Source organism: Micropterus salmoides, unplaced genomic scaffold (genome assembly GCF_014851395.1).
Source record: "Micropterus salmoides isolate LMB-PRFRI ecotype aquatic unplaced genomic scaffold, ASM1485139v1 Ms_hic_scaffold_17, whole genome shotgun sequence".
NCBI classification, from domain to species: domain Eukaryota; kingdom Metazoa; phylum Chordata; class Actinopteri; order Centrarchiformes; family Centrarchidae; genus Micropterus; species Micropterus salmoides.
Window position 1 is genome coordinate 18,474,373 of NW_024040817.1, and position 12,909 is coordinate 18,487,281.

The 12,909-nt window shown below is 40.7% G+C and overlaps 1 protein-coding gene across 5 annotated transcripts; it reads left to right on the top strand.

Annotated features, from left to right (window-relative positions):
- The first annotated feature begins 447 nt into the window (after positions 1–447).
- mapk15 (mitogen-activated protein kinase 15) lies at positions 448–12,277 on the top strand. 5 transcript variants are annotated; one of them, XM_038725116.1, is made up of 15 exons: positions 448–584; positions 867–1,016; positions 4,086–4,184; positions 4,504–4,533; positions 5,133–5,223; positions 5,600–5,730; positions 6,517–6,680; positions 6,882–7,021; positions 7,140–7,197; positions 9,402–9,539; positions 9,747–9,852; positions 9,950–10,268; positions 10,663–10,787; positions 10,902–11,054; positions 11,198–12,277. In XM_038725116.1, exons 2-15 carry the CDS (start codon positions 927–929, stop codon positions 11,390–11,392), a joined length of 1,839 nt encoding a protein of 612 aa, XP_038581044.1. In that variant the 5' UTR covers positions 448–584; positions 867–926; the 3' UTR covers positions 11,393–12,277. The 5 variants fall into 5 exon arrangements, with proteins under 5 accessions (XP_038581044.1, XP_038581047.1, XP_038581043.1 ...); XM_038725119.1 differs by having other exon boundaries at positions 457–580; XM_038725115.1 differs by having other exon boundaries at positions 485–584; positions 849–1,016.
- The last annotated feature ends 632 nt before the right edge of the window (positions 12,278–12,909 follow it).

Below are 12,909 nucleotides of genomic sequence, written 5' to 3' on the forward strand. Positions count from 1 at the left end.
TTTTAAGGCTAATGGAAAAAGAAATGATGCTGCAGTGGCTTATATATTCTTATCTATTCTCTCTTTTAGCTGCTGATGTAGATCATAGTCTAAGAACACCGGTTCCTACATTTCCCATAATGCAATGCAGGTAAATTTAATATTAATGGCTTAGCCAGTGTAGATCACTGACAGTATAAAGGTTGACGCACCGTTTTTGTTCTGGCGCCAGTTTGCTGCAGAACTAAAACAAATAGAACAACCGCTCCTCGTCAAACTGACTCTAAACGAACTCTTAACATTTTGCTGGAGGCCTTGATGAAAAATGAGACCTTTTGTGTCTGTTAATAAAGGAGGTCACTGCCATCGTCCACAGATAATCTCCTTTACACACCAGATGTCTATGAATGACAGCCTCATGAGTGAGTCTAGTGTTTGTGCTGCGGCTCCTTTAAGGACCAGGCAGCAGCGTATTCGTTACCGGGACGACACAAAACGGACAAACTCTCTGGGTCGTCTGTGAGCAGCAGCAGAAGTGTGGGAGTGTCCAAACTAAGGGCAGTGAACACCTTTACAAATAACAGATTCAGCACGTTAAATAGTAGGTGTGTGAGGTTTTAAGTCACTACATGGAGTTAAAAACTGCTTCTTCCAACCGTCTGTGATTGACTGAACAGTAACGTGGCGTCTGGCTACAAGTAACGTTAGGGTCGCATGTGGGTGGCCAGATAACTTAAGATACAGAAAGACTCGACTGCTTCTTCCATTCATTTTACTGTGTTTTTACTGTGTGGAAATTATCATTCATTTTGATTCTGCCACTTATCTTGCAACTGGCTGTTTTAACACCTGTTTTCCGGACTTTCAAGACTGCCGATCTCTTCCAGGAATAATCAAAGGAGTGTGCTGGTGCTTTCTGCACTAGCAGAAGAACGAACTGTTGAAAAATGAGCAAAAAATACGAATCCGCGAACGTGTCTGAGTTGGAGGAACACATTTCTCTCAAGTATGAAATCAAGAAGAGACTTGGAAAAGGGGTGAGTTGCTTTTTGTCTCTTAATTTTATTGGATTTAATAGAAGTGGAGGTTAACTAACCCCGGGCTGTTTAATAATAACACCTCCTTATTGCTCCTCTGACTGGAGTCTCATTTACAATTTTTTTGTGAGTTGCCAAACCCTTTCAATGCAATTTCAGTTTGCAGCCTCTTACAAGTGCACACACCCCTCTTTACATTAACCTCATCTGGGCCTGTGCATTAAGGTTTATGACATATTTAAGCCATGCCTGTACTTTAACCTTAAGAGAAATTCATGTAATTCTCCAGATTTAAGGTTCTCAGTGAAAACAAGTGTTGTAAGCAAGGGTTTATTTACTTTGGCAGGACAAACTCTTTCTTTGCAGATCAGCTGATGTGTGAGGACACTTGTTCCCTAGAGTGCAAATTCTTTTTTGTTTTTCTCTCCACTGGTAGGGTTGCCACATGATTAAAAACACCGTGGTTTCTTTCCGTAGACTGTCTCCAGAGACTCACAAATTGCATTATGCTTGAAATAGGCAGGTGGTTACTGTCACGTAGTGATGTTATTTTGGCTAACTATGTACCTGTGGCCGGCTGTGACTCATGTTACACAGCTGTAGAACCTGTTTACAGTTGCCTGGTGTTTTGTTTTGAAACTTAAATGTAGTAACTCTTCTTCTGGAGTTTGAAAGATGGTAAACAGTCTGTAGCCTACTTAGCACCTTTCTAGTCTTTCCGACCACTCAAAGGGCGTTTACACTACATCACGTTCACTCACTGAATCAGAAACTAGACATACACATTCATACACTGACATCAGGAGGAAATTGAGGTTCAGTATCTTACCCAAGGATACTTTGACATGCAGGCAACGGGGGATTGAACCAGACCTTCTGATAAATGGACGACCACTCTACCCCCTGAAACAACAGCCGTTGGGTCACCAGGGCTGTGTGAATCTGATCCACTGCCTCCAATGACAGGGCTACTCTTTGTGTCTCTGCAATAACAGCGTGCTCTGATGTCCTGCCTCACTGCTGCCTCTGTTATGCTTCACTTCACTGCCTACATCACCACCATGACTCTCACATCACTATAGTCAGGACTATAGCTGCCTACCATTGAACACACAGAGGTCACGTTACCTCTTTTTTTCCTAGTAACAGAAGGGCGGTTTATGTTTTATAATTAAATGTTACACATAGTGGGTTTTTAAAAGGGAGATGCCGGCATAGTTAGAACTTTGTGTCCTTAAATTTGAAATGATTTGGGCCAAGAAAAATACATAAGATTATACAGGTGCTGCTCATATAATTAGAATCATCAAAAAGTTGATTTTATTTCAGTAATTCCATTCAAAAAGTGAAATTAAAACTGACAACTAATGAAAATCCCAAATTCAGTATCTCGGAAAATCAGAATATTACTTAAGACCAATACAAAAAAAGGATTTTTAGAAATGTTGGCCAACTGAAAAGTATGAGCATGTACAGCACTCAATACGTAGTTGGGGCTTCTTTTGCCTGAATTACTGCAGCAATGCGGCGTGGCATGGAGTCGATCAGCCTGTGGCACTGCTCAGGTGTTATGAGAGCCCAGGTTGCTCTGATAGTGGCCTTCAGCTCTTCTGCATTGTTGGGTCTGGCGTATCGCATCGTCCTCTTCACAATACCCCATAGATTTTCTATAGGGTTAAGGTCAGGCGAGTTTGCTGGCCAATTAAGAACAGGGATACCATGGCCCTTAAACCAGGTACTGGTAGCTTTGGCACTGTGTGCAGGTACCAAGTCCTGTTGGAAATTGAAATCTGCATCTCCATAAAGTTGGTCAGCAGCAGGAAGCATGAAGTGCTCTAAAACTTCATGGTAGACGGCTGCGTTGACCTTGGACCTCAGAAAACACAGTGGACCAACCACCAGCAGATGACATGGCACCCCAAACCATCACTGACTGTGGAAACTTTACACTGGACTTCAAGCAACGTGGATTCTGTGCCTCTCCTCTCTTCCTCCAGACTCTGGGACCTTGATTTCCAAAGGAAATGCAAAATTTACTTTCATCAGAGTATAACTTTGGACCACTCAGCGGCAGTCCAATCCTTTTTGTCTTTAGCTCAGGCGAGACGCTTCTGACGCTGTGTCTTGTTCAAGAGTGGCTGACACAAGGAATGTGACAGCTGAAACCCATGTCTTGCATACGTCTGTGCGTGGTGGTTCTTGAAGCACTGACTCCAGCTGCAGTCCACTCTTTGTGAATCTCCTCCACATTTTTGAATGGGTTTTGTTTCATAATCCTCTCCAGGGTGCAGTTATCCCTATTGCTTGTACACTTTTTTCCTACCACATCTTTTCCTTCCCTTCGCCTCTCTATTAATGTGCTTGGACACAGAGCTCTGTGAACAGCCAGCCTCTTTAGCAGTGACCTTTTGTGTCTTGCCCTCCTTGTGCAAGGTGTCAGTGGTCGTCTTTTGGACAGCTGTCAAGTCAGCAGTCTTCCCCATGATTGTGTAGCCTACAGAACTAGACTGAGAGACCATTTAAAGGCCTTTGCAGGTGTTTTGAGTTAATTAGCTGATTAGAGTGTGGCACCAGGTGTCTTCAATATTGAACCTTTTCACAATATTCTAATTTCCTGAGATACTGATTTAGGGGTTTTCATTAATTGTCAGTTATAATCATCAAAATTAAAAGGAATGAACACTTGAAATACTTGTCTGTGTGGAATGAATGTATACATTATACAAGTTTCACTTTTTGAATGGAATTACTGAAATAAATCAACTTTTTGATGATATTCTAATTATATGACCAGCACATGTATGTATGTATGTATGTATGTATGTATGTATGTATGTATGTAGAGAATAGTTTTTAGACCATGATGTAGAGAAACTCTTACATACAACTTTTTTAAATAAAAACATCCAAATTAATAGAACAGTTTGCAGATGAAGGTAGAGGAGCTGCTTACTATCATTTGTTTTTACCTGGTTGACATCTTGCTGTCAGTGTTTGACCTGGTACAGAATATAAGTCATTACCTGCATGGAGAGGTGGTGACCGGATGTTGTGTCTCTTGTATTTCAGGCTTATGGCATTGTATGGAAAGCGGTTGACAGACAGACCGGCGAGATTGTGGCTGTGAAGAAGATCTTTGACGCCTTCAGGAACAGGACAGATGCCCAGGTGTGTGCTTGATGTGTCCAATCTAAGTGACAATGAAGTAAAGTCATCATTTTATCCTGTGTTATTCATATCTTTATATCCTATGTAGCGTAATGGATCCTAACCTTTTTGGCATGTGACCACTTAAAAATGTCAACTTGCGACCCACTTTTAACATGATCTAGTCACTCTACATAAATTGGCTCCCTCACCTGTTTCAAAAGAAAGACAGGTTTGGCTAATGATTAAATAGAACAGGAGGCTTGTGTGTGCCAAGGTTATGGCTGCATGTTGCTTGCAGAGTTTATATAACTAACTAATATTTTCTTTCCTTTTGCAGCGGACATTCAGGGAGATCATGTTCCTCCAGGTAATAAATACTACTAATTGTGTTTGAGTTAAATAAAGGTCAGCTAACTGTCACACTATCAGTCTCTTAGTTTAAGTCCCAAAGACTGAAAGAATCATAGTCTCATCCCCACTCTCATGTTTGTCTCTTTGTCCAGTCTCTTTCTTAATGTATTAAATGTACACAATATTAGTGATAATTGACTTTGGCACAGTACAGTTTATTTTTCAATTACTGTTTTGCTATCACTGTCACTATTTAAAATGTGTGTGTGCAGGCAGGTATTGAACACATAGGCTACAGGGCCACACTGATGACAATGTACAGCTGTCCTACTGTTCTCTATAACCTTGTGTAACATATTTTCCACTCTTTATTTGCTGACCTACATTCATAAGACTTTCAGCTGTGCCACTGCCCCCTAATCAGCTGTTCATCTTCCAGTGAAACTCCCGTGTTGTAATCACCGTTACGATTATGCAACCACTGTTGAAACATTCCCTCTTGTTTGCACAACGTAGACACAATATCTGCCAGTTATTACAGGTCAAACGCCAGCCAGAGTGGGTTTTCTGTGTTTGTGTCCGTTCTGCTACTAAAAATCTCTCTTCTGTGTGCAGGAGTTTGGAGATCATCCCAACATTGTCAGACTTCTAAATGTCGTCAGAGCGCAAAACGATAAAGACATTTATCTCATCTTTGAATATATGGGTGAGTGTTGAGACATGGGGAAGTGTGTGTGTGTGTGTGTGTGTATGTGTGGAAGGGCTTGTGCTTTCCTTGGCTGGCTGCACTGTCTTACTGCTGAGTCCACAGATTGGCCTCCCCTCACTGCAGTCTAATCCATGACTGTACACCAGCATTCCAACACAGACCTCCACTGTTTCCCTCTGGCATTTCATTTTCGTGACAGCGCTTGGTTGAAATCAGAGTGTGTGTGAGATCGTTGATGAGCATGTGTTCGGAAAACTTAATGCCAAAATCACGGCTGATAATGAACTTGAGTGTAACTGAGGATGATTTACAATCCAGACGTTGGTAGATGTTACTGTGATATCATGCATGTTTACTTTCTGCTTTGTACCAGATACTGACCTGCATGCAGTGATAAAGAAAGGCACCCTACTGAAGGACATCCACAAACGTTATGTGATGTATCAGCTCCTCAAAGCCATCAAATACCTGCATTCAGGAAATGTTATCCACAGGGACCAAAAGGTATGCCAGGTGGAGAATATTAAGCATTGGTCATGAAGTAATCACAGGAACAAAATGTGCTCTTATTTTGATTCAGTTCAATTATACTTGTACCTTTACTGTATCACATATTAATGCTTTGCTTTATCTTTGTTTTGTAGTATTTGTAAATATTGTTCAGTGTCACTTTTGGAATATGGGATTTATTTATGCATTTACTTTCTCGATTAATCAATTAATAGTTAGGTCTACTGTATGACATGTTTGAAAATAGTGAAAAAGTCACAATTTCATAAAGCCCGTGTTGGACCAACAGTCCAAAACCCAAAGATACTGTATTAATTTCACACTGATAAAAAATCACAGAAAAGTAGAGAATGCTCACAATGAAGAAGCCGTAACAAACAAATGTTTGACATTTTTGCAAGAAAGAATTACTTCAACGATTAATCGAATATCAAAATGTTGATCAACTTGATACATTTTTTGTTGATAAACTGTAGTTTCAGCTCGAATGTACAGTTAAAAAGTCATTATGCCCAAACACTGTTTTTATTTAATCACATTTAGTAACACTTGCACAAGTCTGCAGGATATTTGCTGACATGTCCACACAAAATGGCCTCTGACCCTGGAGAATAGAATTTCATCCCTCCTTTTCTCCAATTTTTCTGCTGTTTCACCTCTTTCCACTCCTTGTATAATTTCTGTTTTCATACCTTGCTCCTGACCTCTCTGTAGATGAGTGAAAATCAAACTATTATTGTCCTTGTAAAGAATGTTTCTCTTTGTCTGTGTTTCCCACAGCCATCCAATGTGCTGCTGGACACTGACTGTGTAGTCAAGCTGTGTGATTTCGGCTTGGCCAGATCACTTAACCAGATCCAAGAGGACAGTGGGAATCCAGCACTGACGGAGTACGTGGCGACGCGTTGGTACCGAGCTCCCGAGATCCTGCTGGGATCCACAAGGTATCAGCTGTGATGAGCATCTGTTGTCAGTATATGTGCCACATCTGCTGCTTGTGCTGGTTCCTCACAACAGTTGATTTAACAATGATGAAGAAGATAACACGGCATTTACACAGCATTTTAATTCAAAGGACAGAATACTTCTTTGGAAAATCAGGTATGAGTGTACCAGGCTGTAAAAGGAGGACATCTTGTCTACAGGTACACTAAAGGTGTGGACATGTGGAGTCTTGGCTGTATCCTGGGAGAGATGCTGCTGGGGAAAGCCCTGTTCCCTGGGACCTCCACCATCAACCAAATAGAGAAGATCATGAGTGCCATACAACACCCCAGTACAGAAGGTGATTAAACAATTCCAGATTAAATTAATTTAAACCCCTCACATTTTTTCTTTAATTTTCTTTAAGTAATGGACAGCATTCAGTTCCATGAATTAATTAAATGCAATTTAATTTTCAGATATTCTCGCAATCAAGTCTGAATATGGATCTTCTGTCATTCAGAGAATGTTACTGAAGTAAGAAAATAATTTATTTTGTATAATACATCCTACAAAATGTGTAACAATGGTTTCTTTTGAATATGTACATAACAAATATGAATAACTAACAATGCACCTGTTGTATTTCCCTTACATTGATAACTTTATTTATATGTGAATATAGATTGTACATGCTTCATGCTTGGCCTCTTTCTGACCTTGTCACTCCTGGCACAGAGCTAGTTTTGGGGAGTGGCTATAACAAATTTTTTCCCCTTCCCCTCTGGGAAGACTTATCAGAGCCTACTGGTGGAGGTGGGGCTGATTACATGCTCAGGGAGCATGGACGGAGAGGCAGTGACAGAGCAAAATCATAAATTAAGCAATTACAGCTTACGTAAACCACCTTGTTTGGGGTGTGTCGGACATGTGCTACAGAGAACGATGAGCTGTTGGAGTTAGCAGGAAGAGCTAAAGTTATCTTTTTTTTTTTTGTGAGGACAGTAAGTATCTGTCTGTACTTTACATTACATGTATTCATTTAGTTGATGCTTTTATCCAAAGCGACTTACAATTGCTATATATGTCAGAGGTCGCACGCCTCTGGAGCAACTATTAAGTGTCTTGCTCAGGGACACATTGGTGTCTCGCAGTGGATGCAAACAGTATTGTTAGTTATGTACAGTATGTTTAACTCCTTCTGGTTAAATATTGACAACTCAAATTTGGCCTGATATTATGTATGATTCAATTGTTCTTTGGTATGAAATGAGTCATTGGTGAGAGCTGTTCTTTTTATTGTTGTACCGTAAACCCTCTCCCCTTTACATGAACAGTGTACCAGTAATGTTACCACTCCAGTCATAAACTGTCTGCGACTCACAACACGACAGCGGATCCACTTGATTACCATCCCAGCATACACTGGTGTGGAATCAGCTTTGTGTTGTTAAATATATAAGTGCTGCTTGAATTGCATTCTAGGCAAGGCAACTTATTTACATTCTTTTGAAGGGATCTTCAGAAGAAAAGAACAGAGCCTGACTCTCTTCCTCTTCCTGCTATATTAAGTCTTTTCTGGATTCAGATCGAGCTCCATGTGATAAACCAAGCCAAGTGATTCAGCAGTGTTTCCCTTATATGCATTCAGGAGCGTCGGTGCGCCACTGCTGAATTGTGACCGCCGCTGCTACAATTTCACACACAATCATTATTATATCAATGCGCTACTAGTTTTCACTCCCACACTTTCTCATGTTGCCTATATACAGATAAATGTCAAAAGCTTTAAAATGAAGACACAAAAAGCAAACATGAACAATCCTTTCTATAATGATTCTGAGGTCATATTAACAGCGTTTTCCTGCCGTTAAGGCTTAGGTGGTGAAAAACATGCTGTGCCATAAATGTAAAATCACTGTGGAGAGCATCATAACCAACCAAATTACTTTCCCCAAATCTAATAGTTGTAGTTCCTCACCAGTAGACTGATCTTTGGGTGTTGTTTATTTATTATCTGTTCTAGCTTTTCCAACTATTTGTTCAGAGATATTGTGAAAATAATGGCCCAATATTATGTGAATTACATATTTTTCATTGGAAAACTTAAAATTTTCTTGGGGAGGACCCCCAAACCTCTGACCATGACTAACACGACCACCACCAAAACATTCCTCTAAAGCTCACAAAAACATATGTGAAAAAAAACTATTCTAATGTGTATCGCATGCTCATGGACACAAGAGCAATACTGCTGAGACACGTTGTGTTGGGGTTTTCTAATCAGATTAAACTACACACTACGTGCAAAAAAACCCAAACTTTTTGCTTCACCTCCGGTGCTACAACTCCATCTGGGGGAAACACTGGATTCAGGCAGCATTGCTTGGGGCTGGACTACATGGTCGCAAATAAAATAGGTTTGGGGGTGTGGAGTTTGAGAAATGAGCTTACCAGACCTCTATAGCTCCCTCTCCCTCCCATCTCTGCTTGGGGCTTGCGGCTCGAGGCTACATTACAACAGCTTGTAGCATAACTCCCAAAATTGCATTGTGGGTAATATAGGAGCCAGGTTTTTGACAAGGAATACAAATGTGTGGAATAAAAAAGAAAATATCTCTGATTCTGATGCATTGATATTGATCCTTTTTTAAAAACTGTCTATCTTGAGTCCATTATAGCAGTACAATGCTAAATGGCTGGAGTACTCTTTGAAATATTGCTCTTCCTTCCTTCACCAGACCACAGGTGCCTTTGGAGGATCTTCTCCAGCCGTCTGTGCCTCCTGATGCTCTGGACCTGTTGAGAGGTTTGCTGGTTTTCAACCCAGACAAGCGGCTGACTGCTGAGCAAGCCCTCCAGCACGCATATGTAGCCAGGTATTAAGGATCAAGAGTTCAGATTGATTCATGGATCAGTAGCTGTGGTCAGGTTTTCCTCACAGCAAAATTATTATAGAGATGTCTATTTTTTTATCCTCTGCTTTTTTGTTTGAGATTTGAGAGCTCAGTATTTGTATGATTATGTCACTGTTACTGCCATAAAGTGCTATCATGTATCAAAAATTGTGTTTTTTGTCCCTGGAGGTTTCATAGTCCAGCCAAGGAGCCAGCTCTTAACTATGATGTAGTGCTGCCAGTGGACGATGATGTACAATTATCTGTAGTTCAGTACCGCAACAAACTTTATGAGGTATAAAACAAGTCATAAATGCTCCGAAGGCAACATTACATTTGCATATTGTCTGATAACACTGATTAAACCTAATGTTCCCCTTCTTTACCTGCAGATGATGCTGGAGAGGCGAACTAATCAGGGGATGCTAAGGCTGATCCAGCCAAAGGGTGGAGGCGGTGGCAGTGGCAGGGAGAAGCCCAATGTGAAGGATAAAGTAGAGAAGTGCCCAGTGACCGTGAATGGCAGTGGGGATTGTGACCATGAGGGGAAAACGCAACATGAAAAGACTGATGAGACAAACCACGTGCCTTCACCTACGGGTGTCACCAACCCTGGGCCTGTGAATGCGTCAACCCCGCCTGCTGTGGAGAATCCAGTACCTACCCCTGGTTTGGGAAAACTCACATATAACCCCATCACACATGCCCCAAGTATGTCTGACTTTATCTGTACAGGTTCCACACCTATCGAACATCAGTACTTTATTGGTACTGACCAAAATATGTTTGTAGTACAGAGTGGTAAAAACTGAAAGTTCTGTAAGATGTCTGTTTAGATTTGTAATCTTATTTAAATACGCTATGTAAGATAGCTCCTGATATAAATGAAAGTTGTTGATGTATTTTAGTCAGTGAAAGTTCTTCAATGATTCCCTGTGTTTAGATATTTAACATTTGACTTTCTTTGGTGTGAAAGAAAGTGGTGTTCACAGTGAAATCTAATACATCTGCATATGTTTTACATACATACATACATTACACATACACATGTACACATACACATTCCTTCAAGTAGAGAACACAAACTCTTCTTCTCCTCATTCAGATGGTTTTGTTCGAAGTCCCTCTGGTCCTACTCATTTCTACCACTCCACTGCAGCCAGCAGGAGACTTGTGGAACAGACTGGCAATGGAACAACATCACCAACAGAGGGCACCAAAGCTAATGTAGTAAGCAACAGACATCAGTCCACTTACTGTTCAGTTTCATTTTCTCTTTCTGATAATCTTGTTTTGTTTCATTTTTACACCCTTTTTTCACCCTCTTATCCCTGCCCTCACTAGTCCATGGACCAGATTCTCCAGCGTGGCCGATCAGCCCCTATGACCCATAATCGTTCTTTCTCCTTGACCCTAAACCAAACCCAGAACAACCCGTTGGTTCGTAAAGATGAGCCATCCCTGTCCTCTGGGCTATGCGTCACATCTGCACGCCTGGTCAGTACACCGCACCACATGACATGTAAAATATGACTCAATGCCAGGATGCAATTTTAGGCTATTTATAGGTTTGATTAAATATTGATGTAAACATAGAATGCTTAATGGCCGCTATGTCACTTTCTGTTCTTCCCATGCAGAACCAGCGTTCAAATTCTCAGGTTCGTGAGGCTCGGCCACCGCCAAGGTTCAGCAAGAAAGTATTTCAGAGTAACTGTAATGTGGCAGCTGCAGGCGACCCTCGAGCCAAACTGGGAAGCTATACCCAGGCCTATGGTACCATCAACAAGACTGACCTGGACAATCTGCTTCGACGCCACCCGTACAATCAGTAACTGCTGTCATGTCAGTGGTTACATAGGGGCCAGGTGGCATGTGTGTTTGAACTTACAACAAAGTTTGCCTGGTACCAAGATGTTAGGCAGATGGCAAACTGAAAGAGAACTTGTAAAAAGAAACTATAAAGATTGTCATGTCAGACACTTCTTGTATACTGTAGATTGTACCCATTGTCCTCACAAACAGTGTGACTTCACATTACATTTATCAAATTGTACTAGCCATTCATGAAAATATGTATTTGTTTAGTTTCTTCCACAAGTTTCACTCAACAGCATTTTTCACAAGGCTGGATTACCAGCCGGCCAAAGAGGTCTAAAGATTTTAAGGGGGCCCTGTAGGCTCATGTTAGGTGTGTCAATAAGTTTGTGGTGGTCATTTACTAATTTCTTTGGGAATATTCACCACTTTGACAAATTGTCAGCTGAAATGTTGATTTGTCTGCATGTCCATCTGTAGAGTGACCATTTGTCAACTTTCATATGCTAAATATTCTTAAATACGTTTGTGTTTTAACTCCGTATCACAAACAGGGTGCCCACAAATACTTTTTGCCCCAGCCGTCTACAGGGTTAAACCAGCCAGGATTTTTCATGTTGATCTACGTAGCTAATGACCTATGGGCATAGTGGTTTATGTAAATAAACCCAGTTGGTTTGAGATGGACACAGAATAACTGTAAAATATGCAAATAGTTGTTTGAATTGATTATATGCAACAAATAATTATTTTTCATGTGAATAAAGCAGTAGTAACTTGTTCCTCTGATGTGTACAGAAACGAAAGACTATTTCCTGAACACAGTTATAATGTTTAACAGACATGGATGACTGTGGCAGCAAACCACCATAAAGTTTAATAATAAAATGGAAATACTCAGATCCTTTGCCTTTGTAAACATACTAAAACAACTATGTGAAAACCTCCAATAGAAGTGAAAGTCTTGTATTCAAAATCCTACTTAAAGGGTAACGTGTATTTTTCAACCATATTTTCCAATGTTTTTGTGTCTATGTGACTAATTGGGAAAAACAGTTAAACAATCTTATCAAGTAGGGGTCTGTGGTCTAATTTGTTTACGATTAGGGGTCCTTGATGTGGTAAGGTTTGAGTACCACTGCACTAAGTTCTTGTCTGTGCCACTGAGAGGGTCAGAAAGTTATTACAAATGTCTGACTGCATTGTGGAAAGGACTCATACAGAGATAGACCCAAGATCATTACTTTCCTTTTACCCTGCTGGGGTAAGCAACAGAGCTTTGTTCCACCCCTCTCTTCAGTTCTCCCCCAAAACATATTTTCATGCGCAGTGGGTGCACCGGTCAGGTAGGCCAGCCAATTCGTGCTTATTACAGTTCAGCGACAGCCACAGATAAGGGATTTTTTTTTCTTCATGTGTCAGAGCATTTGAAATAAATAAATTGCCTACCCCAGCTTAAAGTTAAAGTGTACCATACTAGAATATGAGTAGGCTACTAGTACAACACTAACTACCCTGTTGTTATTATATACTG

Excerpts from the sequence above, each read along its gene's own strand:
- mapk15 (XM_038725116.1), top strand. The coding sequence starts at position 927 with ATGAGCAAAAAATACGAATCCGCGAACGTGTCTGAGTTGGAGGAACAC. Across the intron at positions 7,022-7,139 it reads ACAACACCCCAGTACAGAAG|ATATTCTCGCAATCAAGTCT; the intron begins GTGATTAAACAA and ends TTTAATTTTCAG. Across the intron at positions 7,198-9,401 it reads ATTCAGAGAATGTTACTGAA|ACCACAGGTGCCTTTGGAGG; the intron begins GTAAGAAAATAA and ends TTCCTTCACCAG.